Below are 23,256 nucleotides of genomic sequence, written 5' to 3'. Positions count from 1 at the left end.
TAAACATTTATTAATTTTGTAATTGAAATGGTTGAAAGCAGCCATTTGCCTCAGCCTCAACAAGAATGCACTCACACTGCATCTGCATGAGGGATGGGGAGGCCTGGGGTCAAGTTCAGGTGTGGCAAGTTCTAGCTGAGAGACCTTGTCCAGTCACACACCAAAGCCTCAGCCTCCTCGCCTCCCCTCTGGGCCTACCTTTCAAGGAGGTGGTGAAGAGCCAACGCCATAATAGTCAAAATGCTTTAAGGCTGAGGACACACTGTCAAACACCAGGCTTGCTTCTGTATTGGACCCTTCACCTCACACACACCTAGGGACCTAGCAGTGGTTTCAGATGAGGCGGGTGACACTCAAGACCTAAAGTCATCCCAAGTTTCCACAACTAGCAGTGATCGAGATAATACTCCAACCCAGGATGCCAGTGCCCTCAAAGCTGCTCACAGACAAGGAGGTGTTAGGAGTCTTGAGATTTTGTGGTATGTTATTTGCACAAACTTTGCATGACTTGACCTACAAGGCACAGGATGTTTTTCTTCTTAAAAATAGCATCTCTTGAAAGATGAAACATATAATAAGCAAACAAGGCAGCTTACCATTTAAGGAATGAAAATCTATTTTCTCTTGTGTATTAGACACAAACAAATCTCAATGTGGCCGAGGGCTTCTATATTAAAGTCTCTTTAAAATACATCTCTGAAGTATATCAGTCATTTCTTAGGATTTGCTAAACATTCTCTATGTATCATTTTGACATCTAGGTCATCCAAGTTTTGTTCCCCCCTCCAGATACTAAATAGCAATAATTAAAAATACTCTGTCAAGAATTTTAGTAATTTAGCTGAGCCTGAATTTTGGCTGAGCCTGCTGAGAAAGACCTCCCTTTGCTGACGGCGCGTGGCATCTCCTCAGTGAGCACGTCAGCGATGGCGCTTTCCCAGCCCAGAACATGCTTAACCAGCACCCACAGAATAACTGCAGACTGCCAAGTGCAGCCCGCCTATATTTAAGGCTCAGTTGCTCAAAAATCCAAATGAGCAAAACAAAACAGCTTGGGTAGGCTGCAAATGAAAAATCCAATCAAATGGGACAGCATTTAGGCTACTTGATAGAAGTGTAGTGAGGGGGCCAAGAGGGGGCATGGACAGAACCTGTGAGGTCTGTTCTAAGACCCAAGCCATGGGGCTGGTCTGCTACTCCCTCCAGCTATTTTCATTGGTTCATTTGGTTGGAATCAAGAGCATGGAAAAACCAAGCAGCCTGCTGGGACCTCATATGTATTTTCCATTAAGACCCCTTTATAATACCCTTTGGGGTTCTTGTCTCCCCTAACTTGTGGAAGACTTCTACAGAAGCAGAAGGGACAGCGAGGAAGACAAAGGTGTGCATTAAGGGAATGGGGCAGAAACGTGGGGGCAGGAACAGAACAAGGCCAAGGCCCTGTTCTCCACCATGCAGAAATTGGGACAAATCAAAAGCACGTTGCTCCAAGGGGTGGCTCAGAGAGAGAAATTGAAGTGGAGTCGCCCTAAATCTTTCGATAGAGCCCAAACGTTTCAGTATTGTCAAGAGGTTTATCGCCATTCAGACAACTTTGGATATTTGTTGCTAAGTATTTGGCTCGGCTGAGACAGATCACAGATGAAAACCAGGAAAATATCCTGATGATATATTATATTTTGCTTTTGACACAGAGAAAAACAAAATGATAATATATATTGTTCTAAGCAGTTGATAGTACATCTTACATCTTGAGCAGACTTCCTGCTTCTGCATCTAGAGTCCTTAGAAATGACACACTTCTCCCAGCGAGAGAGGCCATGCCAGTTCTAAGATGTTTTCGGGGCAGCCATCACGAGCAGGCATGCGGAGAGGGGGTTGCTCGGAGCTATCTCTTGGAGATACACCTTATTAGCTTTCCCGGGGTGCTAATAAATCTCCGCTGTGCAGGGTGCCGCCTGGAGAAGGCTGCCTCCTTACCTTTGATATGGGGGATGAAGTGGTGTCGGAAGGGGGAGTTGGGGCGGGAGTCGCTGTGGGTGGAGCTGAGGCTGCTGGTGCGCAGGTGGGACAACCTCTGCACACCAGGAGACAGCAGCTCTGTGCGGCAAGGAGTCGGGGCAGGGCAAGGCAGAAACAGAAAAGAAGAAGAGAAATTAACACAGGAGCAGGGACAGCAGCACCGTTCCCGGGGGGAAAGGAAGGAAGCACGTTAATCGCGAGTCTGAAAAAGGAGGAAGGAAAACGGATTAAGAAGGCACCTGCTGCGGTTAAGGCGAGGTGGGGAGAACTGGCACAGAGTTCGGGTTGGCAGAGTCTCTGTGAGAATAAATGGCTTTCGTGAGAGGGAGGGGCACCGGGACAGTCGCTCAGAGGACAGCGGCTGCCGCTGAGCCAGAACCTGGGGGACCGTTTGACTCAAAAAGAGCTGTTTTTACGAAGCACCTCACAAAACACAGCCCTTTGAAACAAGTGAAAACAAAAAGACGATTTCAAGAACCTTGAAAAGAAGTACTTATATGAAAGGGTCAGATTCATTTTGTAAGCTGTAAACGTCTCCCACTGGAAGCTTAACTGTATTTTGCCTATGTAAGAGGAACCCCTTTTTGTGGCCCCAGGTGGTGACCCTGAGAATCACAGAGCATCAGGACTGGGAACAGGAAGCCTGGCTCTCCTGGGGGAAGAACGGAACCTCAGAACTAAACCCAGACCTAGAGCATTTACCACCTGGCACCTGGAATGAGGGAGTTAGAGGTAGTTTATCCTGCCCACGACCATGCTATCAGAGCCCCACTACCTTCCCAAGGGTAACCCTTGAGAAAATAACGCCAAGCCCCAACAATTAATTGGCAGGGGGCAGAGCCGCCAGCACTGGGAAAGGAGAAGAAGCACTCAAAACGGACAATGTTCTAAAGGCAGTGGCGTCGGGACCACGGTTGGCACAGATGGAAATTTCTCGTGCTGAGTACAGCCTCACCTTCCAGGGATCCGAGTCCTTGACCGGCCCTTCCCTCACTTATTCAGGAATCTCAGCAACAACAAAATCCCCAAAACCTATGTCACTATGGCAAGATCACACTTGGGTGTCTCGGTGACCTCAGTGCATGTCATTTTCAGGGGTGGCAGCGAATAGGGTTTCTTGTCACCCAGGTAGACAAGGGCTTAAATCTAGACCCAGGTCCTGGGCATGAATAAAATGAGTAGAGATGTGCATAAGAAGGAATACATCTCCTGAAAATTCTCATTTAATGGAACTCAGCAAACACTGAGTAAATACATGGAGCCCAGGGGAAATAATACACAGTTGAAGGATCAAGTAGGACAAACTGAATCCGCTAGAAGCATTGAATCTATGGCTTTCAAGAAGACTGCAGCCATTTTACATTCTGTCATTTCCTCTGGTTTCGTTTCATAAATGTAAGTGAGCATAGGGATGGGTTTGTTCTCATCAGCCTGTGCAGAAGGAAGACGCTTAAAATGAAGTCTTCGTAGACGTGTACCCTTACCACCAAGTTTGTCTAGAAGGCCAAGGTCTTCCTTTCTAATCTGTTTCTCAGGAAATGCTAGCTCTTTGTTGGGCTCTCCATTCTGTTCCTACTTCACATGCAAGGTAATTAATAATAATAATAATTAATAATAATAAATAAAGGACCCAAATTCTGAGTGGCAGAAACACACTGCTATTTGATATTCTCTACCACAGTACATTGCTGGTGTTTTTGTTTCCAAGTCTGATTCCAAATATAAGGGTTGAAAGGAATACTGAACTTGATCAAATACAACCCTGAGGCTGAATCCAGTGCTTCCTTCTAGAAGGTTCAACCAAGCAAGGTTAGTAACCCCATGTACCTGGGTAAGGGAATCACATTAAACACATCCACACAGGGTTAATACCTGAAAAGCAGAACAAAATATTTTCTTGGCGATCTTAAGCCCAAAAGTGATGAGACTTTTCAAGTCTAAGACAAAAAGTCTCCCTTATTTCTAGTTGTCTACTGTCAAGTTTACTTCATCGATCACAATGAGCTGTAACAATAAAGTGACTTGTTTCAACAAAAGCATCACACAAAATATATTTGGATATGAGTTTTTTTCCTTCCCTGTGAGCAGGGTGGATATATCTGGCAGCCAGCTACCAGCGTGGGGTAAACGCCACAGAAACACAGAGCATTGTGTAAAGTAAACCCCAGGAACAGCTGCCCTTACCGGGTCTGTGAAAATGCTGGGGCGACCGAGATGTGGTCGGAGTGTAGCTGTGGCGACTGTACACGGGGGAGTTGATGGAGCCCTGGCTCGTGGACCGGTGGATCATCCGGTCCCGAACATCCTGGTAGCCCTGGAAACAAAGGGTGAGAAAGTGTGAGTGCAGGAGACCCTCCAGGCTGTCGTCATGTTCAAGCCAAGGCAAGTCCCAGCAGAGTCACCAAGGAACTATCATGTCTACTTGCTCATTTTCCTAAAACATGTATGCAAATGAGCACTCCGTGGTTAATGCACTTTCTTCCAAAGCTGCAGTACCCACATGTACCCCAATTTGAAGAAATACAAGTGATGTAATGGACTTTGTCGGAGGATTATGGGTGCTCTGGTGGTGGGTGTGGTGTGGTAACACACATTTGAAGAAGTGAAAACCCGTATCCTAAAACATGTACAGTGTTGTAAACCCATGTTCCCTTACTTAAAAAAAATAAAAATTATGAATTGCAGTGTTGACAGAGCTCTGGGCAAAGAGGGAGTCATTCCAATGACCACATGTATACTGTGCATGTCAGTTGCACAGAGGGCATTTATGGGTTCATCGGATCTGTCTAATAAGGTGGAATGTCTCAGAAGGTTCCAAGCAGGTAAGAGACCAGGACAGATGGGGCCCTTTCAGAACCAGCCTCTTGACTCTATTCTGCTCCTGTGTTCTGCTTACCAACCCTTAGAGTCCATAACATTGATCTGGTAGCATTTTATTTATTTATTTATTTATTTATTTATTTAAATATTTATTTATTTATTTATTTATACAAGCACTGGGTACAGTCAGAGGCGCGGGAGGGTGAGAGAATTCACCAGAGCCAGAGCAGGGAGCAGAGCAGGCAGAAGGACCCAAGTACACTGCTGAGGGGAGCAGCGGGCGGCAGGAGAGGTCTGCGCGCCATGTGGGACCCTCCTCCGGTGGCCGGGGAGCAGCCGGGGATTGAACCGGCACTGCAGAGGCTGCGGGCAGCTTCGCAACCCAACGCTCAACCACTGCGCCACCGGGGAGGCCCTCTGGTAGCATTTTAAATTGATTCTCTGGGAGGACAAGCAGGTAGAGGACTCAAATCTAGTAATTCTACCGGCCACTTAGGGAAATATATTCCAAGGAAATGATTAAAAAAAGGGTCTTAAAATGAAAAAAGTTTATATTTTTATAATGATGATATTTATTATATCACCATTCATAAAGGTAAAACTTTCTATTAAGTACTTTACACACTGGGGAACAATTAAGTAAATTATAGCATATCCTTTCAATAGCACCATTAGTATGTGCAAATCTAGGAATGAATATATTAGGTATTAAGTGTCAAAAAAAGGACACACACAAATATAATATAAAACTGCTAAGAGAACTGAAAGAATGTTTTACATTTTAGGAATCTGGTGTCCTAGGAAGCTTGTACTAATACAACAGAGTAACTTTAAAATGAATGAAAATGACTAAATTAAGACCCAGGTAACCAAAACTGTGAAATTTGAGAGCAAATGACAAAGGAACTTTGGGTTGATTCCAGTGTATTATAACAATAAATTAAATAAAAGCCACAAAATAAAAAGTTCCCACATGATGTGCTTCATCCTTTCAACTGGTAAGTAATAGTTGATTCTTCATAACTTCAGTTGTTATTATCAGAATAATAGAAATTAATTTACTGCACTCAATCATAAACCATCAGAATACTATAGTTTTTATTATCTCATAGTGGTAGCCTAAGCTCAGTCCAGGTTATGGAAAATATATAGAAAGTGGCTTGGCTTTAAGACGAGACTCTGATTCTATTTATACCATTTTTTTTGTAGATGGAGTAGCCCCACCTGCTGAGGGCTGGTTCATTGGTTCACTGGATACATAAGGAAATGCAAAATAAAAAGTGTGCCAGACCCCCAGTGGCCTGAATACTGGTCTCTGTAAGCACTGAAATGAGTGTGCCCAGCCCAACCTTGATGCTGGCCAGGCTTGACACTGTGTCCTCTTAGCATCAGACTCCAGCCTCAAATCTGCCCCCTGTCTCCCAAGGGAAAAGTTATTCAGGGACAACAGAAAGTGCCTCTAAGGCCTCTCTGGTTGAATATTAGGTAGTGGGGGATGAGGATGAGGGGTGACCCAGAAACTTGTGAAGCCACAGCAGAGCGAAGGAGCCGTTCATTGTATAGACTGGGAGCATCAGAACCTTCACTCCGCTGGATTGTGACGATGGCTGATGTGGGGGGTTGCATCTTGGTCCCAATGCTGCAGGTTGGGGAGAGCAGACTGGGTACACGCAGGACCCCAGCTCACGATGGAGTGGTCACAGATGCAGGTACTTGATCCACACACATAGAGACAATTATTCCCCAGGGAACCTCCCGGAGACCTGGATAAAAGCCACTGCACGTTCTGTTTACCCTGACTAGGAGGGGCCTGACATAAATATGAATCTTCTGGAATATGCTCGGGCACTGTGGGCCATTTCTTTTAATCCAGAATATCAGGGTTCTGATGAACTCATTCCTGATGAGGGGAGAGAGTCCTGCCTCAGGACAAGTAGCTTCATACCCTGTGAACACTTCTTACCACTGAAGGCATAGGCTCAGACTATGAGAGGCTATTTTTTATGTCCTCGTCTCCATCTAGAAAGAGATGTCCTCCTATAAACTCACCAGTCCTGTCTCACATATGAGGAAGCTCCACATTCACCAGGATCAGGAGCTCAGCTCTTCTCTTGTCTGCATTTAATGTCCTTTTTTAAATGTCCCAGTCTAGGAAAGGTCTAAGCAGCTCCCAGATTCTACCCATTATAATTTTCAAAAGTAATACTTACTTCTGCTGATGGAGTTGGAGACAAAGTCCTTGGGGACTGGAAGAATAAAAGAGAATTTAAAGTCAAAACATTTATTAAGTCTTTCTCAGTATGAAGAGTTGATATCAGAATCATCTGGAAACATTATTCAAAATGTACATGTCAGCACCCTTGCTGGTCCCTCCTCTTCTGATCCACTGGGTCAAAGGTGAGGCCCAAGCAGGCATGCTTTGACCTAGGTTCCTGTGAGGTGGTGGCCCTCATCTCTGCCTAAGAACCAGGGTGTGGAAAACAGGTTGAAATACTTCGGGTGACTAAGCCAAACAAACTGGAGCCATTTCTGCCCTATGCTCAAACTATGCTCACTGAAACTATGAGTTACAGTGTTGACTGAGATACAGAATTTTACAAACAAGGCTGTCAACTAAACTATCCTCACAGCAATTACCAGGAAGAGTTGGACGATGGAAACAGAACTGATCACCAGGCTTGTAGCTTCCTATCCTTGCCAACCTCACTCCCATTCTGGCTTCTGTCCTTTCAGGCAAACAGGCTTCCTTGGAGGCCGTTGACAGTCCAAGCCCTCTCTCACCTCAGGGCCTTTGCACATGCTCTCCTGTAATAGTGCTTTGCACTTAGACACCTGCAAGGCTTGTATGCTTCTACAGGGAGGTCTCTGCTGCAAAGTACTGTCCACAGTGCCTTCAGTGACCCTCCTATTTAAAGCAGCCAGTCAACTCAGCCATGTTTTCTCCTTGCTCTGTTCATAGCACTACCCCCCTGCAAAGTTCTGTTACATATCTGCTGTTCATCTGTCTCCCACTGCACACTGCAAACTCTGTGAGAGCAAGGACTCCATTCTTTTACAAGTATCCTCAGGAACAAGAACAGCTCCTGGCACATAGTAAGCACGCAACAAATATTTTCTAAGTGAAGTTGAAATGTTCACAATTAAAATGCAAAAAGCCTTCAAAGAGGAACAAAGTGCACTACAATCTTTGAAAACCACGGTCAGTGCTGGGTATGACAGCAGCCAGCATCGGGTGGGGTACTTACTATGTGTCAGTTACTGGTCTAAGTACCTTATTTAATCCTTGCATTATCTTGAGCCTACAGATAAAGAGCCTGGATGATATAAATTTCCTAAAGTCAGTTAATTTCAGTCTGGTTCCAAACCCAGAAATGTTTATTTCAAAGCCCAAACTCTAAGTAATTGATGTTTTATTGCCCTGAATGGAGCCCCTGGGACACCTGCATGTACCTCCAAACGAGAACACTGTAAACTGAGGCACCCCCCACACACTCCAGCTTGTGTGGCTTGGACACTAGGAAATTTTCAGTCACTTGTTCCAGGACCTGGCCCTGTATACATTGCCTTTGCCCCCAGTGAAGCTCTCCAGGGCCAAAGGGCAACCAAACTCCCCAGGCCAACTGACCAGCACTGGGGAGAAGCCATAAGATGCAGTGATGGCCATGTGACCACTAGGTGGCACTACATGAAAACAGACATCACTTCTTACCCATGGACTGTTTTAATGCAGAGCTGTGCTCTGGAATAAAACCCAGATTAGAAAATACATATAAAGAACAATGTATATTATAATTGCTAATAAACATATATGCATATGCCATGTAACAGCAAAGTAAAGAGAATCACAAAGACTTCATGTCTTTTCATCTAAGATCCCAAAGCACAGTGCGATGTTACAGGTGGTCTGTCTTAATCTCAGTTGAATGATTTCCATCCACTATTTGGTAACGTGTCTTGGAGTGGATTCAAATCAGTCTGTAGATGATTGAGATTCCAATTTTAAAACGAAAAACAATTTAGAGTGAGTTGAATAGGGCAAGAAATCAGACCAGAGCTTGGGAGACCTGGGCAGAGGTGACAGCAGGGAATCCACTGACCCTGGACCTTGGAGGTAGGAGAATGTCAGTAAGCCATAAGAGGACAGGTAAAAACAACAGGAGGAGACACCATCTGCTGAACAGTTATCACGAGTCCGCCCCTCCGCCAATACTTGGCTCATGTATTTAATCCTCACTAACACCCCCTGAAGTAGATTCTCTGTTTTACAGATGAGAAAACGAGAAGCAGAATGGTTGTCAACTGGCCAGTCATACAAGCAGCATGTGCAGTCTCTGGGCTGAGTCAGGCAATTTTACTCGAGCCCTGGCTCACACGACCACCCTGTGCTCTAGCCCCAAGCTCTATTTTTTTCTTGCACAGTCTACCTCAAGATGCTGAAAACTGCAGCTGTTAAAGATCAAGGTGTATGCTTTCTCCCCATATGCTCCCCATGAATACACCCCCAGTTTTCTCAAAGACAGGACTCACCCTTTCTTTTCCCTCTACTGAGAAAACAGAATTTCCTTAGACAGCTTCAGCTTCCCTCCCAACGTGTGGCTCTCCATCCCACAACCCAGCACGAACTCTTACTCATCCTGTAATATTTCCTGAGTGGTTGGTCTGTTTTCCCACCTCTCTGTGCCTTCCGGAGGGCAGGGATGGTGAGATAGGTTTTTGAATACTTGGAAGCACCTGCTATGGAGGCCTGCAATTGCAGGTAATCAGCAGAGCCTCTGGCTTATTTTGATGCCAATCACTTCTTGTACATGTGGCAAAAGAGAAGGTAGTTTGTCATGTAACTTACAACATGCAGGAATTATTACCTCTCCCAGGCTCTGCCTCTCCTGTTTGTCATCGTAGCCCGAAGAGTAGAAAGGTTCATAGGTAATAAGATCGGGACGTTCAATGTCATAAATTGCCTTGACCTTAGGAATGGCTGCTAAATCCTTGTAATCCAGGATTTCATTGTCCACTCTTGCCTGGCAAAGTTAGATAGAAAGAAAAATTACTCTGCGGTCTCATTTCTTTGGGGAAGTACAATTAGTACATTTCATGTCTTGCTTAAAAAGTGATGACCTTAAAAATAAACAAAATCCAAGACACCTTGCTCAGCATGGTCATGTTCCTTAAAAAGTTGCCTATTTTTAGAAAAGACACCAAAGGATCAGGAATAAGTCTATACAGAATTCATCAAGCACAAAAGCTTTGTGAATCATCAGGATAATTTCTGAAACTGATTACAGGAAAGCAAAAGCTCAAACAGATGATGAAAAAGTTTCTCAGATAGCTAAATACAAGAATTGCATAGTTAAGAAACTAAATATTTATTATCTTTGTAGGAGAATTTAAGAGCCCTGAGTAACAGCATTATAAAATAAATAATTAATCCCCAGACATCTATATGTGAGCAATGTGCAACATTATTTTTGCACGTTACTGCAATTTATAGGTTATTGATCCCACCACTGATGGGGGAATCCACGAAGAAATTTAATTATCTGCAAGGAAACATGATTAAGAAGGCTGATCTGTGAAAACGAAAATGGGATCTCATGACAGAAACAGAAATCCGTTTGAATTAGCTTCTGTTTTGGATTATCTGCTCCATGACACTGTATGTCCCGAAGTCAGTACTTACATAGATCGTGTGACCAGGGGAGCCAGGGATGCTGGAGCCTGGTCTGGAATAAATGCTCTCGGAGGATGTCCTGGTCGGCTGGAAAATAAAGAGTGACTTGTGAGATTTCAGATGAGGGCTTCAAAATCAAGACTGGCCAATTTACTAAAAACTGAGTGGTTAAAAAGGGAAAGATGTGACTTTTATGAATGAGAGTAAATATAATCTAAAAGGAAAGGTGAACGAGAACTCGTGTCCTCAGTCTCAGAAATGCACTGGGGGACCTTTCTTTTTAGCTTCTCTTCCTTGTCTCCTATAAGACTTTCTGGCTTGCCCTTTAAGTGCATTTCTCTCCATCTGTTCATTTCTCTCCATCTCCCCTGCCATAATCCTGGCGTGGCCCTCACTTTGCACTTCGGGGTACAGCTGGCAGTCTCCACATGTCAGCTTCCTGCCTTCACTCCTGGCTTTTTAAAACCATTTGGGTGCCCAGTTGCCAGAGAGATCTTTTAAGAACACAATTGGGTGGTTGCTGTCCTGTTTTGGCTTCAGGGTTGTCTTAGAATAAAAATACAACTAGAACTTCTGGGTCATTGTCACTGCCTTCTTGGTGTCCATCACCTATGACCCATCATCACTCACAGAACACGGTACACAGCCCTGCCTCAGGGGTCTTCTTACCCTTGCTGCTCCATCTACCTGAAATGTTCTGATTCCCAATTTTACCTGGCTGGTTCTTTTCCTCCTTAGCCTTGGCTGAAATGATACCTCCTCAAAGAAAATATCCTTGATCTTTCAGTGCAGAGTTGGTACCCCTTAATTCCTTGCATTGTGTTATTTCTATTTTTTCCTTCATGAATAAATTTTTAGGTTCATTTTTTGGAATTATATCATGTCCATGTCCATGTCCCTCTTTAACTTTAGTTTCTCTATCCTGAGAGGCTTCATGTTTTCACCAGTGTACATGGCCACTGTTTTTGCAAGGTACATAGAATGCATCAACAGGTGTTGAGGGAATGAGTTAGAATTATTATTCATGAACAAATACTCCATCTGCCTCATGTTAGTGACACAAGTTGAGCGTCTAAGTACACAGAAACCCTGAAGGTTAGTGCTTGGCAGCTGGAGAAGATGAAATTTTATAATAAATGTGTGGAGATCCTGAGAGAGGGTGGTGGACACATGAGCAGGAAGGGAATGTGGAAACTAGGGCTAACTGCCTTCTGCCTCTGCTGGGCACCATCTAGAAAGTTCTCCAAAGAAAACCAAAGACCTAGTCTTGAAAAACTTGCTCCTTCTATGCAGCTATTTCTGGGAGTATCTAATTTAGATCTTTTCTTTTTCAGTACTCGTTTCTACGGATACTTGGCAAGCAGAATACGAGTGTAACTGAGCCTACAGAACCCCAAAAGACACAGACACTGCCTCTCAGGCCCCCGGCTGAGCATGTCCAAGCTTGCTCTCATTTGACCTTCTCAAGAGCCCACTAGCAGGTGCTGTTCTCACCCATTTTATAGTGGAGAATGAAGCGCCCAACTCCCAGCCAGCCACAGGGATAGGATTTGAAGCGAGGCAGCCTAAAGGCAGAAGCCAAGTTCTTAACCCCTTCACTAAATTCTTGCCTATATTGTAAGGTCAGTATGACCATCTAGTTCCATCATCGGTTCCATGGGATAAATGATGCGAAAACAATATTGAGATCCACCACAGATATAAGTGCCTGCTGACTCGAAATATTTTTATGGCCACCAGCTTTTCAAGAATCCTGAATTGGCTCACTGTGTTGGAGGGCGGGGGACATTAGCGGCAGGAAGGGGTGAAAACCGGAGAGTCTGATGGCTTCATGTACTGACCGGCATTGTCATGGCAAAGGTCTGTTCCCATGAACAAGCATCGAGGACATCGTGAGGGTAGCCCAAGTGCACAATGAGTTTTGGGGACCCCTTGCCTACGTTACTTATTCTGAATTTTGCCAAATGTGTGTCAGGGGTCCTCTCTTCCTTTCCTGTATAATGCACCTGGGATGGCTGGCTGTCTTGTGTGCTGCACGGCTGCTTGCAGAGAGCTGGAGAAGAGCAGAGTCCTCAATGGGCTCTTCAACTTCCCCATTTCCAGGGAGGAAGGTTTCTCAGTTACCCAGCCTGGCTCAAGTTCAGTGTCTCCTGGCCGTCTTCATCACTGGATTAAGGCCCAGAGAACTGTGCAGGATTTCTCTGAAGTATTTACCTCATTCATGGGCACTATTAATATTGTAGGGCTACAGGTGTTTAGGGTTAACCGAGACTGACTTTTTATCAAGTCCCATTGGATCTTTAAAGATATCAAATCTGAATCATCTCTATTTTGCATACACCTTCTCCAGGTTCTCTACAAAATATTTTAGATTTTTATAGTCAGAGAGTTTTTAACGTAGTATCGGCTGCTCATCAACTCCACCAATGTTTTGGTTCTTAGAGAGGCCACTTCTAAACGCACCTTCAGATTCTCTAGCAGTACATCAGAAATGCTCAGGGTGTCTTCTGGAAACTAAGAAAAAGCTTTTTTCTATTGCATTATCATTGCTTCATTCTGGCCTCCAGGTGGTACTGCAGAATTTACTTCCACTGATGCCTTGTTTATGGGTCACTTACATTCTTGCTGGCCTGTTTCCTCACAATGGCCCTTTGTTTTCCTATCTAAAATGAAATGTGATAAAACACAACTATGTATTGTATAACATAGTGGGGTGACAAGTGGTTCAAATCCTGGGTCTACACGTTGTGACATTACATGAGTTCTCCTTCTTCTTTTCCCTCCTCCCCACCTTTTAACTCCCGTGGGCTTCAACTTTTCCACTTGCAGAAGGGAGGAGAGGCCACTGACCACCTTCCTTCTCAGGGAGGAAACAATACACAAAAGCTTCAGTCACCTTGCCTGGCGCATGGTAAGTCCTCAACATTTTCTGGATAGTCACCATATAAGATTTCTCAGCCAGTGAATCTCCAAGCATAAAGTGCAGCACCACCCCTGCTTGCTCCTCATGTTGGGGTAGTACTCCCAAACGTGACACTGTAACCCTGGAATTCTTACAGCTACCACACTGGGGATCTTTCCCATTGGAACTCAGATACCAAAGTAAATTATCCCAGCAAGGGGCTGCCATTCACCTGCAGGTGACATGTGTACCTCTTGAGAACACTGTGATGTGATTCTGCGTCCTCCCCGAGATGGTAACTACAGCTTAGGTTTCAGCTTTCGTCATCCGTGACTTTCCACACATAGTGCCAAAGGCTGGCATAAGCCTGTCCTATCTGCCAGGACAGTTCCTGGTTTGCTGACTCTTGACCTGTCCCCAAGGCTCAAAGGGCACAAATGGATTACTTGCTTTTAGCCACAGGCCACAATGACTCCAAGAGCTTTTTGGCTCTACTGTTGGAGGTCAGAAGTCTCTGCCTTACAAAGATCATAAAATTACTTTTTAAGGTTAAACTATTACTTTTGGAGTTTTAATCTTAAATATTCAGAATTTTATATTATCATTCTAAACTGGTTGTGCCTTAAACGATCACCTTCTTTATTACTAAAAGAACCCCTTTTTAATCTTCTAGCTGTATTTTTGCCCCTAATTAACACACCACTTGCTGAGGGTCTCCAACATGGCGGCTCAATCCACTCAAACCAAAACTCATCTTAACCTCAAAAGCAACTTGTACTTATATGTTTTCCCTTTCAAATCCCACAGACAATTTATTCTTTACCTCTAACTAACTCTATTTACCATTAATTTAACACCATTGGGCTATTTCAAAGTTTACAGAGAATCCATATTCCCACAGATGAACCTTGTGTACAATTATTTAACCTAAATAACCTTTCCAGTCCATTCAGATATCCAGTTTAACAACAGGGGCCCAGTAATTATGAACTGAATTCAATAACCCAATGGGTCAGCAGCTTGTTTCTAGAATTCTCTGAGACTTCTGATGAACAACATCACTCTCTTGCCTACATACCAATGAAGATAATTTCAAATATTTATCCCCACAAGTTGGCCCACAAGCACCTGTGATTAAGCTGCTAAAAGCAGATGCAATTTACTCACTTTCCTTTAAACCCCTTTTCCTCTACACCTTGCAGAAAAAACATCTTGAAAGGACAGTTGGAAAAATGCAATTCTTTCTTTTTTTGGTATCTTTGCCCCCCCCCCCCCACCAAAAGGCGGGGTGGAGAAAGCAAGACAGGGAGGGATAATAAACTGAGATCTCCCAAAGAGTTTTGCCAAGTAAGATTAAGCAAATATTCTTTATCCTGATTTTGGCAGCAAGAGGAAAAGAGCCTTCAGCAAGAACTTTCCTGTTGTCTGTGGCTATCCTCACAGAGTCCAAACAACCTACACTCACTCCCCCAGCACAACCTACATACTGACTTCTAATTTCAAAAATGTTTATATTCCTCAAGAAAAAATTCAACAGCATAGTCTTACCAGAAGACTAGTAGCTCAAGAGAAAAGAGCAAAAATGACATTGACTCCTCATCTTAGATGCTTGAAAGTATGTATCCTTGTGCTTTCTATCTAAAATCTTTTTCCAAAACACACTAACTTCCTTTCAGCCGATTTCCCCTCCATGTGGACTTTATCTGACAGTGTCCATTGGTCCTGCCATTCAGAAGGCAGCCCCCAGAATGAAAGTTACACTGAAGGATCTTTTATGTTTCCACTCTGGCTCTCATCATTTTTAAATATCAACCAATTAAAAACACTTACCAGAGCTCTGCATGAAGAGTAAGGGAAAAGACAGTTTCCATTTACTTTCAATTCTGGGCCACCACGCATGCCTGGTCCCTTAGAAGGAAAGTGCTGGAAAGCCCTCACTGGCCCCCGCCCTCCCCCCCATCAGCGGGAAGAGGGGTGCAATAACTACTTCATCTAATTTGCATTCATCCAAAGCCATGCTCTTAGAAGGAGAGAAAAACTACAGGCATCTGGTCCCCGGATCAGAAAGATCTTAGGAACATCTGGGGGCAGCTGTTGATGGGAGGTGACTGGCACCTGGACAAAGTGCTGCTGAGCAGACGGTGTCTGCCTTGGGCTGTGTGGAAGCCCACTAGACAAGGTGGCCACAGCTGCAGAGGAAGGAAAATCTACGCTTTTAAAATCTATGTACATTGAACATTCACTGCCAAGTCAAAGAGGAGTGAAATCAACTCTGGAGAAAAGAATCTGGCTTTGAATGGAAACAGGAGAAGGCCCACAGGCATACCCCTCTTCTCTGCAGAGTTTCACAAATGCCGTTGGCTTACTATAGCCAGCAGGCCGCGGTATCTTTCCAGTATAAATCCTATACAGCTTCTGATAAATTGTCAGACAAAAAGAATAAAATATTTGAAGCATGTGAAATTGGGGAATAAAGCAGTATGTATCAAGGTGACATAATAAAATGACTAGCAAAATGATTTCTTTGTTTGGATATACAAAAAGCCTCAAATGAACTCCTTTCAAAAAGTATACACACACAGTGCTTGTTTGGTGCATCACAGGTTTGCAAGTGCATATGTTATAAAAGGGGAATGTTAATTTAAAAAAAATCTCATGTCCCTTTTGTTTGGTGGTCCATTCATGCCTCAGCCTCCCAAGGCACAATGGAGAAGCCCCTTTTAGAATGAAAGCAAATGACCCATGCTGGATTATTACAAACTTAGTCCTGGGAATATCACGTGCTTTATTTATAAAGAAGCCCAAGAGGAATTACAAATGCTAAGGGCTGGTTCTGACCTGTAGACACAATTGCCTCTTCAGAAAAAACTCTTCCAAGTAAGTGAAACTGAAATATTTGTCTTAGGCTATTCTACTTTCATTATTTCCTTTTACTTGTAATTAAAACAAGAGGGAAGGAGGAGAGACTTCAGAATATAAATAATAACATGACTTTCCTTCTGCAAATTTGATTTTCCTCCACAACCAAACAGGGCTTATTTCTGAGGCAAAGAGTTGAATGCCCCTGTAGGGACAACATTCAGGTTATCTAATAACTAAAGGAATTTGATATTATTTGTGGGAGCCAGAGAATTTAAAAGATCACAATATTTGTGAGCCTTGAGAACTGCATTACTTTGGTATTTGCAGGCTTCTAGAAGGTTCTGGTCCATGTTCCTCAACAGCAATGGGTGAAGAAAGCCTTGCCCAATCACCCCTTTGCTCTGCCAGGTGCCCAGCTGCTTAAGATGTTCTGTGATGGAGTTAAAGTTGACTTCATTAACATTTATGGCTGGGTAATGGGGAACAGATGTCCCTTTTGAATAACAAGATAGGATGAGAGAAGTTATTAAAAACAGATCTCTCTCTCAGTTCACCTACCACTTCACAAGATGCTCCCCAGCTCTTAAACTAAAGGGTCTGGAGCAAACCAAAATCACTTTACACTTGATGATGATATTTCTCTTCAAGTCATGAAAGTGCATCACTTAGTTACTGTCCTAGGCAAATGAAAGAGAACACAATTTGAGCTATAAAGTATACTTTGGTGGGGAGAAAACTCCAAAAGCTACTGAGAGGTTAACTTCTTGCCAAGTAGAGGTGCTAATTCTGAGTGACACTCATTGATAGGGTGCGGCAGGAGTGCTCTTTGGCTGTTCCTCTAGATGCATGACATTATAATTTCACTGTAAGTGAAAACTCTGCCATGGGGGCTACAGCCTCCATGAAGGTCACATGACAAATACAAGTTGCTGAGTAACTAGCATCATGGACAAAGGTCGCTCAGCCAGGACAGGAATCTGTGGGTACGTCTGGCTGCTGTGACCCATAGAGGCTTGGGCTGACTTCATTCTATACTTGGAAAAACCTTGAAGGTTGATTTCGAAAAGGTTTCTTTCCACTCCCAAAGCTCTATGCTTCTAACTAGCTTTCAAATAATTTAAAGAAGGTGAAGTTTTAAAAAGTGTAGATCAAGACAAAAACCTTTCTTGGTCTCAGCGCAGGTCCGGAAGGCACAGGGAAAATGTGTGGGCGCACAGCCCAGGGTGTGGTGGTGTAACCCTGAACCGTGAGCAGAGTTACGACCTGGGTTTCATCTCAGCAAAGATGGGATTATGGAAAGTCACTTGCAATCTAGTAAACCAAGGGTTCAACTGGTTCTCAGAGAAGCTGAAGGAAGGGCAAATACCTGCTGGGACACTCTCCTGCCTCGCTGCTCACCTGAGAGCTGGCTGAGTGGTCCCCCACCTGTGCAGGATGCCCCCACAGTCTTGCATGCCATTCTGTCTATTGCTTAAACTATCAGACTTAGTCAGTGCTTAATGCTCTCCTTCGCCTCCTCCTTCTCCTCTCCAGCTTGCTCTCTTGCTGCTCCCTCATAGTACAATGGAAGGAACATGAGCTTTTAGGTTCACGGAGACCTGGATTCCAATCGTACCTTTTTCACTCACTTGTGGGGTAACCCTGGAAAGTTATTATTTTTTTTGTCAACATTCCCTAAGTAAATAGGTCATGCATGTTGGAAACCACAGGACCCCCATCAGTCGTCAATGTTATCACCTGGCAGTTACTGCTCACCCCCAGCCACCAGCGACTAGAGGCAGGCCCCAGGCAATGGCAGCTCTAGAAGTACAACCTCCTTGCAGCTTCTAACATCCTCTGACAACCCTACTTTAGCAACTAAGAGCCATGCATGCAGATCTGGCACCCACCCCACCCATCTCTAGCCCTCCTTGAGTACAGAGGCCATTGTTCATCCTCACTCACAATGCAGCTCTCATGAAATGTGCTCTCCAGCACTGCAGTTTAAGTAGCACTTTCTAATGGACCACCACCTGCCGTGGGGCATGATGTGAACCCCAAAGGCAGTTTCAGGGGCACTGCCCAGTCATCTCCATCCAAAGCCTTTCAGCCTGGAATCCCTGGTCGCACAAAGAGCCCATGAGCAAGGGACCAGCCACTTGTCTGAGCTGCATCATGTCTTGGGTTCAGTGTACTGCTTCCCAGCTGCAGTCTGGAAAGTTATTTAAGTATGATGGGCCTTAGTCTCTCCATCTGCTACATGGAATAGCTTCCCCAGGAGACTTTAGAGCGAGCAAATGAGAGTGGATCTGCATCCCCAGGCTCAGCAAGCAGGTGTCTGGTCTCCTTCATCTCCTTCCCAGTCATGTGACTACTCCTTCCTTGAGCCATACCACTTCCCATCCAAGCCCTGCTTTCCCCAGCTTCATCCTGCTCTATGCGCTGCCTAATCAGTTCCACCATTTTCTTGCCATTACTACGTGTTCTAATTTTATCTTGCCTCCAAGGTTCAACTCAATGGCCACTTCTAGGGAGTGCTCCTTCATCTGGCACGCCAAAGAACTTGATCTCCGTGCTCCATATCCTGGGATGTGTTTTAAAATCTGCCCTTTCTCCCCTACAGGTCTAGATCTACAGCATGATAGCTGGGTGCCTGGCCAATATTTGTTCAATGAACAAATGTGTGAACACAGGATCAAAAGGGATAGCTTCGAATGTGCTCGCTTTCATGAAGACAGCACTTTAGTCGCTGCTCTAAATGAAAACATCAATCAGAGGGGGAAAACAGCCAGGGTCAGAATGTGAGATGCACTCCGTGGGGTGAGAAAAAGCATCTACAGCTGCAGGAGCCCGAGTTATGTGGGGGAAGGCAGCATAGGGAGGAAAAGCAACAAAGCCCGGGGCTGGGACAGCAGCTCCCAGCCTCAGCCTGGACACAGCGCCAACCTGCAGAAACGGAGAGCGTCCTGTGCGTCGAATCAGACTTTTGGGATAAAAGAAATCAGACGAATAATGATGCAAGTTTGGTGGCTGCGTGAGACATGGAAAAGGGAAGAATGAAGAAAGAAATAACCTCAATTCAGAAATACTATAGAAAAAAAAAGAAACAACAAATCTTAGGGAAAGCTCATAGGTGCTTAGAGGTGTGACCTTCGCTGACGTTAAGTGTGCATTTTGGGGTCCCATGGTCTGCAAGTGACAATATATTCCCTGTGTTCCAACTCCCCAGCATTGCTTTCCATTTACTCTGGCTTAGCCCTTCTATAGAAAGAAAAGTAAGAAGCCACCGAAGGCACTGAGAGCTGTTCTTAAGGGGCTGATATTACAACGCCCCACAATTTCTTAAATATCAAGAATGTGGATTACTCAGTGGGGTTGTTGAAAGATTCTTAAAACATTTTCATTTTGCTATGGTAACTGGACTAATGGGACCCACAGTGAAAGGCCTGGAAATCCTGGCTTGGGATTTGTGATCTGGAGACACACCCTGAAAAACACCCAAGATTTATTCCCCTTTTCAAAACCCATTTCCTTCTAGGTCCCCCCAAAGTCAGCACATACCCCACCTGGGGCATAGCAGAACCCCTTCCCCTCCAAGGTGTGCCACTCTTCTCACTCCTGGGCATCCCACAGGTGAGGGAGTGGACAGCTGACCTGACCTCCCTAGTGGGAAATGTTGGCTTTAGGAGAAGAGCTTTGGAATTCTCTGGAAAACTTCATGAAAGGAAGAAAACAATAGCTCCTCTTGGCCAGAAAGAGTGGATGGATTTCACTAGCTGTTTTCATGAGCTTATGCAGCGTTCCCTCAAGATGTGATCAAGAGTGTCGATTTAAAAAAAATCACTTTAGCAACAGGTTCTACAAATTCAAGGAACCCTCACAGAGAAAAGACACATTCCATTCAATCTGGCCTTATTAGCATTTCTCTCGTCTCCCCAAAGACTTCAATGGGGATGAAGGAAAAATGATTATTCAAAAAACAGAGAGCAATGAAAGCAATACTGTAAAGACAGTCCAAATTACTAACTCCTTGGGTGGTTTCTGGCTAGCAACCCCAAGCGATGCTGTGACGTTTCCATTCTTAAGATAAAAGTGACTATAAGTACTATCTTCAGTGTTCCAGGATTTATAAAGATAATTTCCCAAGCATCCATGGTCCTCAAAACCCCAGGGTCAAGGGCCCAGATGCAAGTGAGTGTCCCAGTATGAGGCTGTTGGTTGGTGGGCTGGGGGCTATGCTCATTCTGGTTGAAGCTATAAGTCGAAACAGAGACCAAAACTCTAATATTGGTGGCAAATTCCTCTCTAATGTGCCTTGCGTTTTACTCAATTATTCTAGAAAAAGTGCTTTTATCCCCTCCACTTAAGCATACTCACACTAATTGTGAATTCTAGGACAAGTGCTTTTATTCAGGGTCTCAAGCAAGGGAAAATTTTCCAAACTATACAAAGGGCAATCGGTCTCCATCTGATCTCATGGACTCCAGTGGAGGAGGAAAAAATAACAGAGCAAAGGAATAGAAGCTCCAGGGAGCATGTGGGCTTCACTGAGGGGGAAAAAAAAGGAAATAAAAGTTGTCCCTCTGGGTGGCAGGCACAGGGACCGAAAGCAGTGAGAGCAAATGGGTCCCACTGACAATCATGTCTTCAAGGTCAAGTCACCCTTCACAAATGACACGAAATTTCACCCCACTCTATATCTGGCCTCTCAGATGCACGGAGGCCATTCTTTCCCTTCAGAGACCAAGAGGAGCACCGTCAAATTCCTGTTTTTCCTTGGGTACCACTAAGTTAGCTAAATAGAGGGAGTGACAGCTGGGATCCAGTCTGATTATTGCTCTAAAATACTTCAAAACTCGGGCCTCCCCGGTGGCGCAGCGGTTGAGCGCTGGGTTGCGAAACTGCGCGCGGCCTCTGCGGCGCCGGTTTGATCCCCGGCTGCTCCCCGGCCACCGGAGGAGGGTCCCACATGGCGTGCAGACCTCTCCTGCCGCCCGCTGCTCCCCTCAGCAGTGTACTTCGGTCCTTCTGCCTGCTCTGCTCCCCGCTCTGGCTCTGGTGAATTCTCTCACCCTCCCGCGCTTCTGACTGTACCCAGTGCATGTATAAACAAAACAAACAAACAAACCAGCAAACAAATAAATAAAGCATGCCTCTATTAAAAAAAAAAAATTAAAAAAAAAATAAAATAAAATACTTCAAAACTCAGGGAAAAAACTCTTTGTTTCTGAAACAGATCAAATATTTGTCATCTGGAGGGATTCTGAGCATTGACTAAGAGGAGGAGAAGGCCTGAGAAGTGGGAGATGAGGAAGGCCTATTATTTGGGTACACAATATTCCAAAGAGCCATGAAAACACTAGCATGTCACCTAAGGGGTAAGCTAGGAAAGCATCCCGGACGCTTGTTTACACTGACACGTCTGGGCTCATCACCATCTTCCCCAAAGGTTTTGTGACAAATCATCAGTTCTTGGGGATGGAGGCTCTGGGTGAACGTGGATTGAAGAGGTCAGCCAAAGGCACCGAGTGCTGGGCAATATGCAGAGTTTGGGGTGGAGAGATGCATTAGGGACTGAGGAACGAACAGTCTGGCCAGGAGGGCACCAGATGTTGGACCAAGAAGTTGAATTGTTTTCTCACTTCTGTAGGGTTTGACTTATTCCCTTCAATGCCTTCCTTTGAACCTGACTAACGAGGCGAGACTCGCTTTATCTAACACAGGCATTGGAACAAAAACCATAATCAAAGTAAGGTAGGAGAGACCCTCCTTCCCTGGTCAAATGATCTTGCATTTTGGTTTGTTGTGGGAAAAAAGTCATGAAATAGCAGTGTCACCCAAAGTCCAGCCCCAGAATGAGCAATGATGGAACAGAGGCCCCCAAGAGTGCCTGTCATCACAGTTCTCAATGAGTGCTTACCCGGAGCTTTTCCTCAGTCTTGGTAGATTGCTTACAGTCGGGATGCCAAACGGTAGAGCCTGGAAGACATGAGACACCGCTAAGAGTAAAGGAAGTTGACAGAAGCAACAGTCCTGTCAGACAGACCTAAGACTCTTCTCACACTGCTTCCCCATCCCAAGGGAGTGTTAAAGTCCCCGCCCTAGTAGAGCTTGACAACCCCAAACTCCTGCTGAACCCTCATCGAGTCTGAGCTCGTTCTATAAAGGTCATAATTCCTGACCACAGAAACCATTAACTGGGCACAAGAGTATTTTGATTCAAGAGATATTTAGTTCTTGAATGGGTGGTGGTGTTTCTTTTAACCATATGATTATCCTTTAAAAGTAATGTCTGTGTGCTTACTACAGGCTGCATTTAATTTCAGAAATATTAGCATAAGCCATGTTTATAGAACATCAAAACAAGCAAGCAATTTTATTTATTTATTTATTTATTTATTTATTTTTTTATAAATTTTATTGTTATATTCCCCATACAATTGCAGCCCCCCCCATTCTGACCCCAATCCCTCCCCTCCCGCCCCCGCCCCCCTAAAAGTGTCTCTGGTTCATAGTTTTTTGTTGATTTTGATTTTCACTTTCTTATAGTTATTCATTTTCCTGGTCCCTTATTTAAGTTTTCTAGATTCCTGCTATGAGTGAGACCATCCGGTATTTTTCTTTTTCTTTTTGGCTTATTTCGCTGAGCATGATCCCTTCCAGCGCCATCCATGTTGCTGCAAATTGCATGTGTTCATCTTTTTTGAATGCTGAGTAATATTCCATGGTATATATGTACCACATCTTCTTGATCCAGTCATCTATTTTTGGGCATTTGGGTTGTTTCCAAAGCTTAGCTATTGTAAACAGTGCTGCTATAAACATAGGGGTGCAGGTGTTCTTTGGAATTGATGTTTCTGTGTCCTTTGGGTAAATACCTAGGAGTGGAATTGCTGGATCATATGGAAGCTCTATGTTTAGTAGGTCCAGAAATCTCCACACAGCTCTCCACAGTGGTTGGACCAGTTTGCACTCCCACCAACAGTGCAGAAGAGTTCCTTTT

General features: G+C 44.3%; 1 protein-coding gene across 14 annotated transcripts in view; it reads right to left on the bottom strand.

Moving 5' to 3' along the window:
• The window catches only part of ABLIM1 (actin binding LIM protein 1), a gene marked incomplete at both ends in the record, with an annotated part of 123,388 nt that overhangs the window by 20,019 nt on the left and 80,113 nt on the right, over positions 1-23,256 (bottom strand). For 6 of the 14 annotated variants that reach the window (XM_084246016.1, XM_084246017.1, XM_084246022.1 and 3 more), the window contains 5 exons: positions 4,207-4,336; positions 7,053-7,088; positions 9,705-9,860; positions 10,520-10,597; positions 22,174-22,232. In XM_084246016.1, coding sequence (XP_084102142.1) covers positions 4,207-4,336; positions 7,053-7,088; positions 9,705-9,860; positions 10,520-10,597; positions 22,174-22,232 — 459 coding nt within the window. Of the gene's footprint in view, positions 1-1,980; positions 2,101-4,206; positions 4,337-7,052; positions 7,089-9,704; positions 9,861-10,519; positions 10,638-19,188; positions 19,284-22,173; positions 22,233-23,256 lie in introns of all 14 variants that reach the window. The other 8 variants (XM_084246015.1, XM_084246010.1, XM_084246020.1 and 5 more) reach the window with 4 other exon arrangements.

Source organism: Talpa europaea (genome assembly GCF_964194135.1).
Source record: "Talpa europaea genome assembly, chromosome: 10".
In the NCBI taxonomy this organism is placed as follows: Eukaryota; Metazoa; Chordata; class Mammalia; order Eulipotyphla; family Talpidae; genus Talpa; species Talpa europaea.
This window is presented reverse-complemented; position numbering and strand designations above follow the sequence as displayed.